At 34.7% G+C, this 19581-nt stretch overlaps 2 protein-coding genes across 6 annotated transcripts in view; both read right to left on the bottom strand.

Annotated features, from left to right (window-relative positions):
• LOC126757236 (upstream-binding protein 1) overlaps positions 1-13639 on the bottom strand; it is a 44669-nt gene extending 31030 nt beyond the window's left edge. The window contains exons 1-3 of the mRNA XM_050470977.1: positions 13173-13639; positions 3737-3851; positions 3206-3409 (exon numbers count right to left, since the gene is read on the bottom strand). Of these exons, the coding sequence (XP_050326934.1) occupies positions 3206-3409; positions 3737-3851; positions 13173-13634 (781 nt within the window). The 5' untranslated portion in view covers positions 13635-13639. The remainder of the gene's footprint in view (positions 1-3205; positions 3410-3736; positions 3852-13172) is intronic.
• On the bottom strand, positions 13566-18006 carry LOC126757260 (uncharacterized). 5 transcript variants are annotated; one of them, XR_007666716.1, is made up of 3 exons: positions 17607-17753; positions 15354-15747; positions 14304-15251 (listed from the first exon to the last, which is right to left on the bottom strand). XR_007666716.1 is itself a non-coding variant. In XM_050471033.1 (2 exons), the coding sequence occupies exon 2, from the start codon at positions 14346-14348 to the stop codon at positions 14172-14174; it is 177 nt and encodes a 58-aa protein (XP_050326990.1). In that variant the 5' UTR covers positions 14349-15251; positions 17901-18006; the 3' UTR covers positions 13566-14171. The 5 variants fall into 5 exon arrangements, 3 of the variants coding, with proteins under 3 accessions (XP_050326990.1, XP_050326991.1, XP_050326989.1); XM_050471033.1 differs by lacking the exons at positions 15354-15747; positions 17607-17753 and adding an exon at positions 17901-18006 and having other exon boundaries at positions 13566-15251; XM_050471034.1 differs by lacking the exons at positions 15354-15747; positions 17607-17753 and adding an exon at positions 17769-17879 and having other exon boundaries at positions 13566-15251.
• Between the last annotated feature and the right edge of the window lie 1575 nt (positions 18007-19581).

The following is a 19581-nucleotide window of genomic DNA, read 5'->3' as shown; positions in this document are numbered from 1 at the left end:
CTCGGATTATTAATTTTATACCTATGCCAGATTAGTTTCGGCCACGACTGAAAAACTACTCAACTATTATTATTAGGATTATAACATTTTGTCTTAAGATCATACCACATAAGTCTGTCTGATACCAAGAGTATATGCGATTAGTGTTGTTATTGTTGGTAAATGCATTATTCTGCATTTATATGTGTTATTGCTTATAGCCAACAACAGTTCCAATTATTTCAGTCAAAAACGGGCTTTCATACAGTATTGCGAAGTAAATTTCCGACAATATATCACTGACCCTATGCGCCTTTAAGCAAGCATTTATGAGTTTAAAATATGTGTATATTTGTATATAATCCACGTGCTATAACACAACCCTCGATTCTGATGGTCATAAAATAACTGAGCGTACTTTGGTCGTTTTGTAGAAGATTCAAATTTAATCAACTATAGATAATTGAAAAGCTGTAATCTGGCACTCTTTTGACACTGCTCTGAGAATGATAATATTTACATTATGTTACAAAAATCAGACGAGTAGATTTGATTATAGCAATACTGACACGCATACATATATATGCTTACATACATACACCAATATGCCTTAGTAATAGAAACAAATAACATACTGCTCACAGCTCAATAGGAAATCAGTAAAACATTTGAATTTCCAAAATATAAATGTTGTATATAAATCATTTGGAACTACTCAACACTAAACTAAATATGTTCACATTAGACTCCAAAGCGTCCCACCTGATAAAAAACAAAGGTGCATGATAAGAACACGCTGAATATACATATACTTAAATCGGATTTATATTCCGCTGTGGAATATCTTAAGAGTTATATATAGTATATTATAACTCTTGCTCGGTTTCGACCATTTTTAGATGAAGTTTTTTCGCCAATTTTTTTTATTTAACTAGAGGCAGGTCTTCTGCACCGAGATTATATGTTTTAGCTTGGTGTTTGCACTAGTTTCGCTAATTCGAAATATCAATCAGCGTAGAGTGCGGAACACGGGTACCATGTCTCATCATCGAAATTCAATTCTAATCATTTCTATATATCATATGTATTTTTAAATTTAAATCGATTGGCCTTGGGTGTCACAAAAAACCCTTAGGTGAACAAAACTATTGTACTTGTTGGAAAAAATGTTTTAAATTTTAAATTAAACAAATAGAAATTTGGAAAATAAAATTTAAAATTATAATTTTAATATCAAAAACAGAACTAAATTGACAATATTTTTTAATTTAAGAAAAAGGAGTAACAAAAAGGAAATATTATTTTTCAAAAAGTTAAAAAGGAAAGATATACATACACATTCTACCATATGCTAAAGTATGTTGAAATTTTGTTCAAAAATTGCTTTCCAAATGCAGGCATCACTCCTTTTAACCACACACGAGTTGTGCTCAGAAAATAACGAGAATATTAAAATTTCGTGCGTTTGCAGAATTTAGTTATCAAATTTTTTTATTACATTGGTATACATGCTCCGAAAGTACTTGATTTTAAGGTTTATTCATTAAGCTCACAAAAACAATACTGTAACGTTATTCCAGCCTACATATTCGCTAGACATGGCTCCGTGTGACGTTTCCCTAATTCCAAAAAAAAGAGAACCTAAAGGTATTTTAACAAGATTGGAAGAAGCGTCGGCATTACTGCATAATATCGAATGGTGAATATTTTAAAAGCGACAACATAGACGAATGAATAAATAAAAAAATAAAAAAAGAATATTCTGGTTATTTTGTGAGTACTTTAAATTAATCTCACAACAATTGAACGAATAAAGCAGGTTAGACGCAGGTTTACTTGCATTACAATTGTTTAAATATTTATTATTATTTTAGTGATGATTGAAAAAAAGTTTATATGCAGAAACATGGGTAAATTAATGATAATTTAAATATAATATTCAAATGATTATTCAAACTTAACAAAATTGTGTTTAAAAGTACTCAAAAAAGGTGCCGTTTTCTTGGTCATTAGAAAAAACGCACTTAAGCTTTTTAATTTTTAATAGAAAAATATTTTTTTTTTTAACTTAAATTTTTAGTTCGTGTAACTATTTGATTTATTGGAAATAAAAAATAATAATTTCAGTAATGAGTACCTCCTCCTTTGTTAGTAATAACTTCATATATCCGGTCCTTAATAGAATGATACAGGGAATATATGTAGTTCAAGGCAATCTCACTCCGAGCACGTTTAATAGATGAAGTTATTGTTTCCTTATCTTCGTATCCTTCGTATACCTTACGTGTTAGCCATATGGTGGCCAGGTCATGACATTAACGTTTTGACTCGTAATAAATGACTTTACTACTCGGTGGTTATGAATAAGAGCATTGTCTTCTTGAAAAATCCAAGGAATTGGTACAAAGAGATCACTTATTTGTGAAAATACGGACTCCAACAATGTTTTGAAGCGATCGCCGTTCATCTTCTGATCGGTAAAAACCAATTCATTTGTTCCGTAAAACGTGATGGCACCCCACACCATGACTCCAACTTCTCGGCTATGGTGGCGATTTAAATACATATGTATAACTCATCTTCTCTCAAATCGTAATAATAGTATTCAAAACCATAAGGGCCATCTAAATTAAAACGTTTTCAGCAGTAAAGACAACTGAACGCCAATCATTAAGTCGAGTGCCAGATTGAACAGTCCAAGTCATGTATTCTTTCGCGAATCATTCAGCGGGTTTTTTTTTTTCTTGATTTTTAAACACTTTAGGTGTTCTGCATTTCTGATTCCTTAATCTTAGCTGCAGACTTGGTCGATTTTGAAGCAATTCTAACAATATTTGTACTGATTGTTCAGATAGAAATCTAAATTGCGTCTATTTCAATGACCAACCAAAAACGCACGGGATTGCCATAGACATTTCTGGAATCTTCGAATGTACAGTTATTTTTTCGCAAAACAACAGAAAAAGCATTTTGGATAATAAGAACAAGCAGGATTATAAATATCACAATTTATTAAAAAAAAAAACATTGGTGCGTCATACTTAAGACGCAGAGGAGGAGGAAGAAGTATACTCCGTTGGATAGACCAGGTGGAGAAGGACTTGGCTTCGCTTGGAATCTCCAATTGGCGCCACCTTGCGAAAAGAAGAAACGACTGGCGAGTTCTTGTTAACTCGGCTAAAATCGCGTAAGCGGTGTCTACGCCAGTAAAGAATTATCAACTTACCTGTCGTTTTATCCTTTTTGACCTTGTCTTTATCGTGATGTGGAATTTTAGAAGCCAATTCTCCAGACTGTGTAGTAGTTGTGTTTCCACTTTGACCAATGTCCAATGAGTCCCAATCCATTCGTCTCTTTCGCGATCCACTATTTGAGTAAATTGTCTGCACGTCGATTATTTGAGGTCCAGGGGACTCTTTTGTATTCTCGTCTGAAAAGTTTATTACAAATAAGTCGTTAAGGCTTAAGGCTCAGCCATAAAAACTTCAAATTTTATACATAATCTTAAATTCTATTGTAAATTTAAATTATTGTTTTAGTAGCATTGTAAGTATTAAAAAGATCTTAAATAGCATTCCACGATGAACAAACATTATTCCACAGTGAATCTTTCAAACAAAAGTTTTAAATTGTTTATTTTTATGAAAACTTCTTAATGTTAAACGTTATTAATATATTTTTTCAATCAATTGTAATGAAATTTATAGTTTCTTTCTAAAGTATTATATATAGAGACAAGTGTATTTCAGTAACATACCAGTCCAGGATTCCTCCGAATTCGGTGGAGAATCTACGAAAGTGATGACATAATCTGATGCCACTTGATGTTGTGAATAGCCGTTCACGTAATAACGGTTTGTTTTGTTTAATATCTGTCGAAAAAGTTGGTAAAATAAAATCAAATTATAGAAATAATATTATATATATTAAATCGTACTTTTAAGCTTTATTTATTAAAAAAATATACAAAAAAAATAAGCGGAATACTAATTTATTACTGTGGACCAATTTATAAATAAAGAAGTAAGAAAGGGTTAAGTTCGGGTGCAACCGAACATTTTATACTCAAAGCCAGGGAAATATTTAAGGTATAAAACGTCAACTAGAGGATCGAAATCCAAGCTATTTTATATATATATACATATACTAAATATAACTCATACACTGACCGATATATTCGGCATAAAGTTTGTTAAAAAAACTAAAATGATTATATGGTATATACATTAGAGTGATTCAAAAAAAAAAATTTTTTTTTCGTTTGGTACTCGGAAAAATAGGTTCCTAGACACCTCTAAGAAAGCCTCTCCAAACATGAGTTTTTAATTGTAACGGGAAGGTCCTCCTACACACAGTTTTCTATTTTTTCTTATTATCAGATAGAAAAATTTATATCTCGCTTCCAACTACTTGAAAAAACATCTTGTTCCTTAGATTTTGTAGGAAATTGAATGCTCTACAAAAAAGGTCTCTTATGATTTTTTCGTAAACCCAAACGTTTAAAAGATATTAACAGTTAAAGTTTGATTATTTTTGGGAAAATTTTTTATTTCTTATGAATTTTATAACTCAATGAAAAAAATTATTATGAATGATGAAACTCATAGTTTTGTAGGAAATTTACTGCTCTATAAAAATGGTCTTATAGGATTTTTCGATTGAGTTAAGCGTTTACGAGATATTCATCGTCAAACATCAATGCATATTAGGGTGGATCAAAAAAAAAATTTTTTTTTTTTCGTTTGGTACTCTGAAAAAGGTTCCTAGACACCTCTAAGAAAGCCTCTCCACACTGTTATGACTTAAACACGCTCTCTTATTTTCATTGAGATAACTTACATATTGGCTAATACTTATATGGGGTAAAAAGTCAACCGCAAATGCGAGAATCTTTAATTAAGTGGAATTTAAATTTGTACTATATGGGAAGTAGGCGTGGTTGTTGTCGGATTTCGTTACATTTTTCATACTGCGACAAAAGAATGTATGATGAATGCCATGTACTAAATTGTGTCGAAATCGGTTGGTCGGGTACCGAGATATGGGGTTTCACCAAAACGTAGGCGGTACCACGCCCATCGTCCAATCTACATAGCGGCTCCTCTAAAGTTCTCTTATACCATTTTGGTGGTAAAATTTTCTGTCTCTGGCATATTTAGTTATTGATTTATCGCGCTTTTAGTAGTTTTTAACAGTACCGTTATATGGAGAGTTAGCGGAGTTATCTTCCGATTTCACCCATTTTCACACTTTCGATTGAGGTTCTTATAAGATTTGCGCTCAGCAAATTCGGTTGTTGTAGCTTCAGTGTAGAAGATACATATGTATGTGCATTAAACTTGTTAGAGGGCGGGACCACGATCACTATTTCCACTGCGATCCTCTGCGATTCCACTGTAAGAGTTTGATATCGTAATTAAGTGCTTAGTTATGGCACTTTATATGTTTTCGGACAATGGCGATTTGTGACCATGGCAGTAGTCCGATAACGCCCATCTACAAACTCGTCCTCGTCGTCCGCAAAGGAACTCACTTACCAAGTTTCATCGAGATATCTCAATTTCTACTCAAGTTACAGCTTGCACGAACGGACGGACGGACAAACAAACAGTTAACCGGATTTTTACTTTTCTCATCCTGATCCTTTATATATATATAACCCTAAATCTATCTCCCGTACAACCGTTAGGTGAACAAAACTATAATACTCTGTAGCAACAGGTTGCAAGAGTATAAAAATTTGGTTGCATTAAAATGTAATGTAGTTTTGTTCACACAAAGGAGAATATTTCCGACATAATTTTTTCATAAGCCTATTAAATTTGATAAAAAACTAAATTATTATAAAATGTAAAAATAGGGACCCTTTTCTCAAAATATGGCTTATTAAAAATTTTTCTGGTGTTTTTTAGTATTTATTTTTTCAAATATAAGGATTCTAGTGCGTTTATAAAATAACGATTTTCATTTAGCCGATTAATTTGCGGAAAACTATTTTTATTGTTTTGCAAATTAACACTTATTCAATGGCTGTCACTGACGCGTACAATTCGGTCAGTTTTTTTCGATCTTCTTAATGTATCACGTCGTCCTGAGAAATGAGAAAAATTAGTGCTCAGTATAAGCTTCGAAGCATCCTAAAGATCCGAAATGGATTATTAAAACAAACCGCAATGTATTTAAATGTACATTTGTGAAGAGGTGGTCTGACCATATTGGAGAAACTGGAAATGTAGATGACAAGCCAGGAAGAGGGTGGAATCACGTGACATCTAAAAGTCAGAACAAAACGATTGTTCTTCTTTTTAAGAAGAAACCACTTCTCAATCCAAGAGAAGATAAAAAAAATATTTAAAAGGGGATCATATATGTTTATCACTAAATACTGTAATCAAACCCCTACTTTCAAAAACACATATTAAAAAATGTTTGCATTGAGCGCAGGAAAACATCAACCGTGATTGGATCAATGTAATATATACAGATGAATCGACATTTGTATTGTTCAACTCCCTTGAGAGGTTTGGCCAAGAAAGGACAAACATGTATTCAAAAATTCTCATGACGTGCTTCACAGAAAACCTGAGCCTGAAACCTGAAGTCAGTTGAAATGCTTCAAGGCAAAAACAACCATGATTGGGTACTGCAAGAAGACCATGAACTGAAACATAGGAGCAGACTCTTTATACAAAGAAAACAAGAAAGCCATATTGTTATTTTAGATTGGCCATAACAGTCACCCGACGCCAATCCAATAAGAAAACATTTAACATCAAAAAGATATTTCATTCGGGTACTATAACACATCTGGAAGTCGCTATAATAAAAACCTGGGGGATTATGGAAGTATTGAAGAAACGTCAGCTATAATATAAAAAAGAAAATATATTGTTCTCTAATTATAACATATTTTCCAATAAACGCTCCCTATACTTTGAAAAACGAAAACTTTATTTTTTGAACGCACTGTATATACTTTACAAACATCGTGGCAAACTTTATATAACCTGTTCAGGGCATAAAAATACCGAATAATAGTTTGATACTCATAAAAAATCAATTGAAATCATTTAATTTAAACATTCAGGAGCGCAGCACTCTCTCAATTTTTTAGTTTAAGAGCCATACACCAAAGAAACAAAAACATGTTATTTTTTATTAGAGGGGCCAAAGAAGGACTGAAGAACTACGAAATCAATTCATATCTTCAGTTACCGTATTCTAATACGTTACAGTTACGAACAGAATCCACTAAATCCAAACTTTCATACGCCCATCATATTTAAAAAAAAACAACGATTTTAAGAATCGAAGATTTCCAAATAAACATGTTCTTGTTTATTTTCAAATTGTGTTAAAAGTAGTTTGTGAGTTAAGTTAAGGAAGGTTGAAATTTTTATTTTAAAAACAGTTTACCACGATTTCCGGTAAAACTACCAGTCCTATGGAAAAAGTTGGATACTTGTAACTCTTGCAACATATTGCTACAGAGTATAATAGTTTTGTGCAATGATTGTATGTACCACCTAAAACTAACCCTGTCAGCCAGCCCTAACCACTTTTTGAATAGTTTCAACTCAATTACACATATTTTCTTCAATTACTAACACCAATGCACACGTGTGAACTCTTTTGTTTTTTAACCTTTACGCGATCGGAAAAAAGTCGCCTAAAATCCTAAAGTTAATGCATTTCGAATTTCCCAAATAAAATAAAATGTAGATAATGTAGTTATCTCATTTCTTGTTCTTATTGAATGAGTGTGAAAGAGAAAACATAAGTGTCAATAGTGTTAATGAATATCCCAAAAAGGGAAATAAAAATCGAGGGAAAATTGCGAGCCATTTGCATTATAAAATTTTTTCAGATGTTAATAATTTCTTTAAATTAAATATATTTTTATTTACACATTGTTACCCTTAATATATTTAATTATAATAAATTTTATATAAACATGTATAAAAAATAATAAAATTAATAATTTGAAAATTAAAAAGGTTTGAAATTTTAAGAATATTCAAAAGTAAGAATCAAAAAATGCAACCCTACATTAGCTGATGATAAGGGTAATTAGAACAGTTCAACTATATTTTTACATACATACATATATAATTTATATGACACTGCTGAATGAGCGCAACAGAGAAGTATGATCACATGTATACGTATGTACGTGTGAAGGGAAAAGTGGTTAGAATCTGCTTACGGCTTATGGCGAACTCACCACTTTTTTGAGGGTTTGAAAATCTAGTGTTTCACTAGTTTTTTCATCAATTTTAGCTGGCAGGGAAGCGAGATAGATATAAGATAATATACATATACGAGTATATATAGAAATGATCAACCGAATATGCCGGTCAGTGTCTGAGATGTATATATGCCATTTATAAATATATACTATGTATATAATTCCTTGGATTCCGATCTTCTGGCTGTCGTTCTACAGTCTAATGTATTTCACTGGCTTTGATTCTTGCAAATTGCTTACTTGTATTTATTTTAAGTTTGTCATTAACGTTCGGGAAATTGAAAAATAAACCGAAATCGGTCACCTGCAAACAACTTTTCACTTCTTCGTGTTTGTTGATGAAGTTGGGCAGGCGATCTTTCAATCAGGCCAAGTATTTCTCATCCCATGTAGTATTTAATTTTGTATTAATTTCTTCTATACTTTACTGTTGTCATTGTAAGTAACTTACAGGATTTATTTGTTGATATCATCAAGTTATCGAATAGTGAAGCCTAACTTAGTAGCAAAACAGTATACTTAGTTATATAAAAAAAATAATAAATTTAAATAGAAAATAAATTCGTAAAAAAAATAATTTCTGTTCTAATAAAATTTTCAGGAACCAATCACAAAAAATCAAATGAACTTTCCATTTATTGTCTGATGTTATAGTGTATAGCGGAGGCCGTTGGTGCAGGACCAATGCAGAGAAAGTTGAGGTACTTGCCACACACCTCCAAAACACGTATACTCAGCTTACAATACAAGCTTAGTGATGAATCTAGCAATGCCACTGTCGCAATTTTTGGATATTGATTGTCAAATGGAATTTTCGATTGCTGAAATAGAGGCTGCAGAAACGCAGAAGGAGATCAAAACATTAGCAAACAAAAAATCACCAGGTTATGGCAAATAAATACTTTTGAACTTAAAGCGCTACCCAAAAACATAATCAACATGATTATCAAGCTTTTTAACGAAATGCTCAGACTTTGTCATTTCCCATCGCAATGGATATGTACTGAGGTTATTTTAATTGATAAACCCGGAAAACCTGAAAATCTGGTTAATTCTTGTCGACCAATTAGTATACTTAGAATTATCTTACGCAGGCTTTTGCCGGTGTTGGAAGACAAATAGCTTATTATGAATTATCAGTTCGGCTTTAGAAAATACCATGCACCATTGAACAATGTAATAGGGTAGAACACTTTATAACTGATGTTATGGAAAAAATAAACACTGCTCTAGTGTTCCTTGATGTCCGCCAAGCATTTGACAAAGTCTGGCGTCTACTTGTAGATCTACATATTATTCAAATTAAAGAAAAAACTAGAATGCCTTATTATTTGCTGCTAAAGTCTTACTTGCACAATCCGACGTTCTACGTTAGACGCCGAGATGCTGAGTCGTATTGAACCTATGCTGCATTGCCACAAGGCACTGTACTCGCCCCTGTGCTCTACATTCTTCATACAGCATACTCTCCTAAGTTCATAGGAAATAGGGTTTGTCCCACTCCAAAACTGTTTACAGGGGCTTTACTTATATACAAGGTCTGTCGCAAAAGAAACAGGACTGTTAAAAAAAAAAACAAAAAAATTAATATTTTTCAATAGTTATATTTTTTTATTTAAAGTAGTTTCCTTGTGCTTCGATACAGCGTTAAGCCCGGTCAATTAGCATTTCAAATGAGTGTTTAAGGTCATTTTTCGGAATGCTCTTGAGAATATTGGTTGTCGCCTTTTGGATAGCTGAAATGTCCTGAAACCAGTGTCCTTTCATGAGCAAATGAAGTTTTCCAAATAGGTAAAAATCACAGGGTGCCAGATCAGATGAGTAGGGTGAGTGATTAATGGTTAATATGGAGTTTTTTGTCCAAAAATCAGTGACAAGCGTCGACCGATGACACGGCGCATTATCGTGCAACAGGCGCCAGGACCCTGCCTCACGGTAATGTGGTCGAGCACGACGAATGCGTGACAAAAGAAGTTTCATAACACCAAGGTAAAACACAGCATTAATCGTTTGGCCAGGTGGGACGAACTCTCGGTGTACAATACCCTCGGAATCGTAACAAATCAGCATTGTCTTTATTTTTGACTTCTAAAGAAGACCGACTTCTGATCGTCACAGAAGTCCTTACGACCTCCTTGGAATCGCTTAAACCACTCATGCACATTACTACGCGATAGGCACTGATCACCATAAACTTTTTTCATCATTTGAAATTTTTCAGTAAACGTTTTCCCAAGTTTAAAACAAAATTTAATATTTGCTCTTTGCATTTTACGACCGATACCAAAAGCTGCTGTCACTTTTTGATCGATAACATCGATTTTAGTTATCCAATTGTCTTAAAATTTTTACGAAATGTCAACAAGAGATCAAACTTTTTATTTCATATACGCACCAATAGGTGGCGCCACCAGAAACAGTTATATTTAAAAAGTTCTCTTTCTTTTGCTATATACATACAGTTGCGATAGGAAAATATGTAGTAGTGGATGTTAGAGTTTTACATATCTTTGAGTTATACAAAATATTAAACAGTTTTAATATCGTTGAAATGCAAAGTGGAGCATATTTTCCAGGCTATGCTTATTAATAAAAATATTTTTATTTGAGTAGGTGTAAGATATGTTTATCTACAAAGATTGGTTTATGTACTATGTAGTTTCATCTATGCGAGATCTTAGTACTTGGATACATGGTCATGATTTTTTATAACAGTAATACGACGCCTCTTCTTAGCATCTACAAGATTCTGGCATCTTCCTTGCTTGCTGCACTACAGGCAATAATTCGTAGTTGTTTTTAGGTTTATCATCCCACACGACTTTTTGACGCTTGTCCAGAGATTTTCAATGGAATTGAGGTCAAGAGATTGGCCTAGCTAATCCATGACCTTAATTTTCTTTACCCGAAACTACTGCTTTGCTACTCTATTGGTGTGTATCGGGTCATTATTCTGCTGTAATATCCATTTCAGCGGCATATCCTCTTCAGCAAACAAATAATATTTTGCATTATATTCACGTATTCGTCTCGGTCCATAATTTTAAAAATTTTGTGAACTTGGTCTACACCTCTAAAAAAACCGCCCCAAACCAAGATACTCGAACCACTATGCTTCAAAGTTTTTGTGGTGAATCTGTGTCTTACTCTGTAATATGGGGGCATCTTATACCGACGGAGCTCTTTACCGCCGTATAAAACCACTTTTGACTCGTCGGTTTACAAGATCTTGCGCCATTTCTGAAATCGGCTAAGTTAGGAGTTCTTTTCAAGGACTGCGGACATATAAATTATGTTCACAATATCTCTGAACTTGGTATCTCCGCAAAGCTAAAACGCCTGTGTAAGCTAACGCTGAGCAACACCAAAAGCTTCGTGAGAACCGGAAAGGACTTTTCAGAGCAGTTCGATACCAAGTGAGATTTTAGACAAGGAGACTCCCAGTCTATTGCTGGAGAAAATAGTTCGAGCTGCAGAGCTAAATAGAGAAGGTACAATCTTCTATAAGAGTGTACAGCTGCTAGCGTACGACGATGATATTAATATCATTGGCCTTAACAACCGCGCCGTTAGTTCTGCTTTCTCCAGACTGGATAAGGAAGCGAAGCGTATGGGTCTGGTTGTGAACGAGAACACTACGAAATATCTCCTGCCATCCAAACACAAACAGTCATCGCATGCGCGACTTGGATCGCAAGTCACTGTTGACAGTCATAACTTTGAAGTTGTAGATAATTTCGTCTATCTTAGAACCAGCATCAATACCAACAACAATATCAGCCTTAAAATCCAATGCAGAATCACGTTTGCCAACAGGTGCAACTTCGGACTGATTAGATAATTGAGAAGTAAAGCTCTCATTATCCTCGTCCTGCTGTATGGTGCAGAGCATGGACGATGACAACATACAAGTATGTTGAGTCGGCGTTTCGAGTTTTCGAGAAAAAGGTAGTGCGGAAGATTTATGGTCTTTGTGTATTGGCAACGGAACGATAACCTGTACGAGATATACGACGACATTGACAAAGTTTAGCGAATTAAGAAACAGCTCTGAGAGTATTCGACGCAGTACCCGCCGGGAAAAGCAGAGGAAGAGGAAGACCTCCACTTTTCCACCGTTGGAAAAACTAGGTGGAGAAGGACTTGGCTACACTTGGGATCTCCAATTGACGCCAAACAGCGAAGAAGAAGAACAACAGGCGCGCTGTTATAAGCTCAGCTTTAATCACGTAAGCAGTGTCTACGCCAGTATAGAAAAAAAGAACTTATATGTCTAAATTGGCAGAAAATTTCATGTTTAAAACTTAAAAAATCTCTGTTTAATAATATAATACTGATGATCGATTTGTAACACCCAGAAGGAATCGTCGGAGACCCTATAAAGTATATGCATATATAAATTATCAGTATGTTGAGCTGGTTCGATTTAGCCATGTACGTCTGTCTGTCTGTCTGTATACATATATACGAACTAGTCCCTGAGTTATTAAGATATCGTTTTAAAATTTTGCAAACGTCATTTTCTCTTCGAGAAGCTGCTCATTTGTCGGAACTGCCGATATCGGACCACTATAACATATGGCTGCCATACAAACTGAACGAACGGAATCAAGTATGAGTTATTGTTCATAGAAATAATGTAATATCGGAAGAAATTGTTCAGATCGGTTAACTATAGCATATAGCTGCCATACAAACTGAATGATCGGAATCTAGTGCTGGTATGGGAAACTTTGGCATTTGACGTGGTATCTTCACGAAATTTGGCATGGGTTACTGCTTAAAGTATAATAACTTGAGATCACAATAGCAATATAAAGTCACAAAGGTTTAGAAATAGCAATCACTGGTAACACAGATATTGAAAAATGGTAATATCGTTCATCACTATAATGTAATGTTGAACTGTTTTGTTATCTACTATGGCGGAGATAATGGTACTTACTGGACTATTGTTGTTATTAGGCGTAATGTTGCTGGTCTTTCTGTTATTGCCGATACTGCTATTAATATTGGTGTTATTGGTGTGGTTAATGTTTTCGTTACTATTTCTACTTTGCTGCTGTTGATAATGATTATGATTCTGATGAAGATTGCTGGCGGGGTATTCCATTTGATCTGAACAAAAACTTATTGGTTCTGTTGTCGGATCGGCTTTCAAAGTCGAATCGTTGATTCCTGAGCTTTTGGGCGCCGGCAAATGTAATTGCTGCTGCTGCTGCTCTATATGCAATTGGTGATTGTACTGTTGTTGCTGCTGGAGTTGCAAATCTTGTTGTTGGTGATAATTATAGGGGTATTGGGGGTGTTGTTGTTGATGTTGTTGTAATGGATATGGATCAAATAATGTTTGCAAATCGAAATAATTTGGCTGCTGCTGATGTTGTGAAAGCAGCGAAAGCGCCATTCGGTTTTATAAATATGCCAAGGATCTTAATACACGCACCCACACGATCGATTAAAACGCAATATTTATGTTCAATTACCGAAATTTAATAATAGAGTCCCGGAACAAATGTTTTCACTTACGTACGTTGTTATTATTTCTTTCCGACGCGTTTTGTTAGTTTAGAATTTTGGAAGACAACCAAGGAAGTTGTCTTTAGATCTTCCTAATGAAGTTGATGTAGCAAAATGGTGGCGGGTTTCAGAATGTGTGCACTATAAACACATATTTTTGAAATTTTTAAGAGTTTGAGGTACAGGGACCTTGCAATATTTATTTTTCACATTCAGGGAAGCTATTTACACTTTGATTTTACTAATAACCGTATGCTTCTTTACACTAATTTCTACTGTTATTTTATTTACTATTTTATATTGAACTCCTTAATATCGTTAAAATGAATATAGCTTTGTAACACGAACTAGTTGACTAAATATTTTACTTTGACACTGAAGGCTGTTTTAGTGAAACAATTTGCAAGCTTCACAGCTAAAATGTTTAAAATAATACGAAAAAGGAATTGTACAGCTCCTTTATTCCTGTTGTCTCACGTTGACGATGGCTTCGAAGTAGGGTATTTTCGATTTTCAGCAGCATTTTGTTTATCAGATACATGTAACTCACTTGGTGCTCATTGGAATGGAATCGGAGTTCTTTGTGATTAGGCTTCTCCATTTATTGAAAGGCAAAGTTTTGTTTTCGCGATCGAAAAAGTTGAAAACTCTGTTTGTATAGTTTATTCTCAAGTATAATTGTTCGTGTGGATTTCTCACTGTGCGCGTTCGCAGCAATTTATCAGTTTAATCAGGCAGCACTCCAGCTTTCTATCGGCTTTGTTGTTGCGCTTATCGCGTCTAGTCAAATGCTCGAATTCATCATGGTGCTTTGACTGTTTTCGTTCGATGTCCGACAGTATTACACAGACTATTCAGATTAATTTATTTGCACTTTATTGAATATATCAACTTTATTTTCTACTTTAATTGTGCCACGTTTTTACTTGTTTTTAGTATTTTTTGACTGATAATATGATCATTTGTGGAAAATAATAAACAAATTACGCTCTCCGAAAATGTGGTATTTCTTAAATTATTCCGATTCGCACAACACTCGATTACTTTCTGAAATGGGTTTTTTGTGTTGTTAACAATTCGACACTACACAGAGTCGCTAGTCGAATTGGTGTGCGATGTATGGTGATTTTCCTATACAATGTCACAATCGTAATCTTGTTCACTGCTCATGTGTGTTTAACTTTTTAACTTTGTATTATTTATTCAACACTGTATTTGTTAATATGATAAGTTCACTTCTGCACTTTTTTGTTGTTTTTTTATGGTTGTTATTGTTTTTCCTTTTTGCTGTTGAGTTGTTGACGCTGTCGTTGTGAGCTAGGCCAGTTAGTAAGAGCGTGATTTTAATGACGTTTCAGCTAGTTTCTCAAACTATAAATATTCACTCACTGTAAACACACACGTATTTATTATCGTAGAATATTTGTTAAAGTTTTAATCAGATTTGCTTGAATTAAAATGTACTTATTAATTGATCCGACTGTGTATTTCAATTTGTTCACGCCTGAAACGAAAAACGCCAGTGTTTGTTATAATTACGCGCACATTCTCCAGATATACTCGTATATATATCGACAAAATGGACACCCACTTAGGCAACACTAACAAACTTGTATCATTTGGAGTCTTTAGTTGTGATCTTTTTCCGTAGTTGGGGTTTTCGGTGAGCGTCTATGGAACGTTTAAGCACGTTAAAGGAGCAATTTTAATACAACGAAGCAATGCTTCGCACAGCGAAATGAGACCAGCATTTTCGTAGAACTTTTGGCTGAATCCAACCACCACCGCTACCGCGCGTCGTTCGTCCACGAGGTCAAAACAAAAATGATCAGGGAGAAATTGTGTCGCTTGCGGGAAACTGCAGAATCCGTATCCAATCAATCAGTTCAGCGATGGTGATGATTCTGGTCTTGCTTGTGTTTCTGTCAACAGATCCAGCTTTAGCGACGATTCAAACACGGACTCCGACAGATCGACTGGTGGCGCTCGCTCGATACTCACTACAAGTACAAAATAAATGAAAACGAGAACGAAAACGAAAACTACTGATGACTGCGACCTAAAAGCTTATTTCATTGCTAACCTATCCATACATATGTATATATGTATGTACATACAAGTATTTACGTCCATTTGTAGTACACACATTTATGCATATTGTCATCAATGTTGCTTTGTTGGCGTTGTCTCCATGTATCGACATACATAAGTATTTATATATGTATAGATATTTTACTCATGAATCTTACTGATGATGGCTCTACCACCGACAGCCACTTACTACACACATATGTACATTCTAATAACCGTATATAAGTTCGATATAGCTAATTGAATGGGAAATAAGCGTGGAAGAGGTCGGTTACTAGCATTCAGGAGTGTGGAGTCTCTTTTGTTCAGATACTTATCTTAATAAACCGTTTAAAAGTATGCAGATGAACTGAGTGTATGTGTGTGTGTATGGAAATTTATATGAGTAGTGTGTGAAAAGTAATCAGGGAGTAAGTGAGTACGTTGTGATGTAGAAGAGATCGAGAGCTCAAGTAACCTTTGCTGGCAGGTTGGTGAGCTTCATATCCACACACACTTCACACACAGCTTACTCTTTCGCGCCTCCCTTTGCATTCGGTGTAAACAAATATATACGTACTTAAATAGAAGAGTGTGTGCTTAAATTTGGAATATTTTTTTCTGACAATTTAGTATTATACAAGCCTCATTCGGCCAGTCTTGCCTTCGTAAAATATTAGGGGGATTCTCTTGCTCTTGCAAGATTGCAGATTGCAAAAATCCTATACCGAAATATACAAGGGCACGAGAGCACCCATTGCAGAATCTAGTGATATATGAACGGCTGATTAGGTCAATTTATTGTAAATCACTATTGTGCATGGCTATTGTGAATTGGCGCACCTTCTGCATTTTATTCTTAACAAAAAAACTGTAACAAATCTTTATAATTTAAATATAAATTATAAAATCTATTTAAAATTTAGCTTCCTCAACAATTTAACGTCAAAATATGTATTTAAGTAAAATGACAGCTAGCGCAGGGTTGCAATTATTTTTTTACGTGTCATTGCACGAAAATAAACATGGGTTTTGGTCTGACATATTTAACAGCCATTGCAAATAATTTGCTGCGTGTGTTTGTTGTTGTGCCGGTGCACCACCGTGCAAGGGTTTTGCAAGAGCAAGAGAATACCCCTATTGTATTCGTGTTAATGTTTGTACGAACGTATTTCAATGCCTTCCTATAAACTAGGTGTACACATCCACGTGAGTATTACATGCTTATTTACAATTGTACGATCATCTATTTCTCAAATTCACCATACACACCCCGATCACGAACTAGAGTTCACTTACGTCCGTATCAACACATATGTATGTACATAAGTATCTACATACTTCAATATACGTAAGCATATATGTTTTTGTCACTGGCTTAATACTTTTCAACGAACTTGTATGTGTATGTATGTAATACATACGAGTATACATTGTATTTTCGTTGTGTCTGATAAAATAATAGCGTTTAACAGATCTTGCCTTGTGAGTGGGATTACGATGATTTCACGTTTCAATCAACAAATGTTGCACAATTGGCTTTCCTTCGTTCAATAGTTAGTTCAGTAAAAAAATATATATATACATATACATACATATGTATATATATTTATGTACAACGATACATAAAAGTCGACACTGTTCGTTAAACATCAATTGTTGATATTTTATTATTGCATACATCGTTTTGTTCTGATCTTATTGTCGTAGAACTTGGCATTATGGTTACTGCCAACAGATACGCTAGTATGGGAATGCTCAGAGCCACAAAATCATAACTGATACTCACACACCTACAACTGAGCACTCACAGTTGGTTCTCGACTGTGTTTTCTCATTAGCTCAGCAAATAAAGGAATATTGCTCACAAATTGATAGCGAAACCCCAAACTACGAACATTTGTTTCATATAGATATATGTATGTATGTATGTATGTATGTATTAACATACACGTTTAATTTAAATTTTGATCTAATATCAATTATATTTGCTCGAAGACATTGTTAAAACGAAATCATTAAAATTCGAAGAAGCAAAAACAGCGCCCGTGCTGAGAGACGTTCACAAACTTTTTTATATTACACTTATGGTATAAATTTTATTGAAAAAGGTCCCGGCAATTGAGGTTCAAGGAAGCAACAGAAGCGCTAAAATATAACACTTGCTATAATTACAATCGTAACAATCGTACTAACTTCGCTGAATGCGGCATAAGATGGTACGAGTTATGGTTTCCAAAAGCTGTTCTCACCATTCAGCGAGAATTAGAGCCATGGTTGACCAAATGGTTTTAGTCAGCGAAATAACTTGCTCTACCTACTTGCCATGTGCATGTATATTCATATACTTATATGTATGTATGTATGTGATTAGGTTGTTATGCCAACACCGGGAATGCATTTCATACATACACTTATGAATGTATATACATATATGTATATATTCATATACTTACATAGAAACCCAGTAGGGAAATGCACTGCTACCATAGGAGGTCAAAATTGTAATTATACAAGTACATACATATGTATGTATATAACGAGAAAATTAATATTTCTACTTTTTTGATTCAGATAACGTTGTCGTATTCGTTTATGTTTATTCTAAAAATCTCTGGCTACAAACGTACATAAAATTAAACTAATTAAATTTAGTTTCTGCTTTGTGCGGTTTGTCTGACTAAACCGTTGCATGAATTGAAAAATTACCTCAACCAATGAGGATGGTTTGTAAAAAATATCAGAAAATGTTAATTTTTAACAGACTTACGAGCGTAAATTTCCAAGATGTGACTTTTCCATACAATTTTTTTTTTAACTTTTTTTTGCTTTGTTTTCCTATTGACTTATTTGTAAAATATTTGAATCGTTCGATTCCGGTCGTTTGCTTTCTTTATTTCGGCTATTCAAAAGGTAAATTATTGAAAATTATTCAGTGAAAACTTTATGTGTGTTTCATACAAAGTGGTCAATTACAGATTGAAATTAGTTACAATACCACGAAGAGGTCGCCCTAATATCGGTCGGCGTTCTTCTTGCCATCAACGTACATTGACAGCCCAAAACACATGCACGAGTAATCGCAGGATGTGATGACATACTTGTGGAATTATGGATCGCAGTCAATTAGCAAGCGATCGTCACGATGTCACAGCACGCCTTTTCAAACAACAGCTACGATGTTTGATCAACTTTATCTTGAAACAACACTATCCCACTTTGGTTTGTATCTTCTTCTTAATTGGCGTAGACACCGCTTACGCTATTATAGCCGAGTTAACAGCAGCGCGCCAATCGTTTCTTCTTTTCGCTAAGTGGCGCCAAGCGAAGCCAGGTCCTTCTTCACCTTACAACGGAGTAGAGGTCTTCCTCTTCCTCTGCTTCCCCGGCGGGGCCTGGCGTCGAATACCAGAGCTGGAGCATGTTTTCGTCCATCCGGGGCAAATATGACCAGCCAGAGCAGGCCGCTGTCTTTAATCTGCTGAACTATGTCAATGTCGTCGTATATCTCTGTACAGTTCATCGCCCCATCGAATGCGATATTCGCCGTGGCCAACGCGCAGCGACCATAAATCTTTCGGGAACTTTTCTCGAAAACCGCAACGTCGACTCATCAATTTTTGAATCGAAGCCCTGCACCATGCAGGAGGGAAATGGGAGACTTTAAAAGTTTGTTTTTGTTTTCGATAGAGGACTTTTTTTCAATTTCCTACAAAGTCCGAAGGCACCTGTGCAAGAGGTCCTGCGTTGGGGTTTCTAGGCGA

Source organism: Bactrocera neohumeralis, chromosome 4, assembly GCF_024586455.1.
Source record: "Bactrocera neohumeralis isolate Rockhampton chromosome 4, APGP_CSIRO_Bneo_wtdbg2-racon-allhic-juicebox.fasta_v2, whole genome shotgun sequence".
In the NCBI taxonomy this organism is placed as follows: Eukaryota; Metazoa; Arthropoda; class Insecta; order Diptera; family Tephritidae; genus Bactrocera; species Bactrocera neohumeralis.
Note: the sequence above shows the minus strand (reverse complement) of the source record. Positions and strands in the feature narration are given on the sequence as shown.

Bases quoted from the DNA above. Each gene is read 5' to 3' on its own strand.
- LOC126757260 (XM_050471033.1), bottom strand. From the start codon at position 14,348: ATGGAGAAGCCTAATCACAAAGAACTCCGATTCCATTCCAATGAGCAC.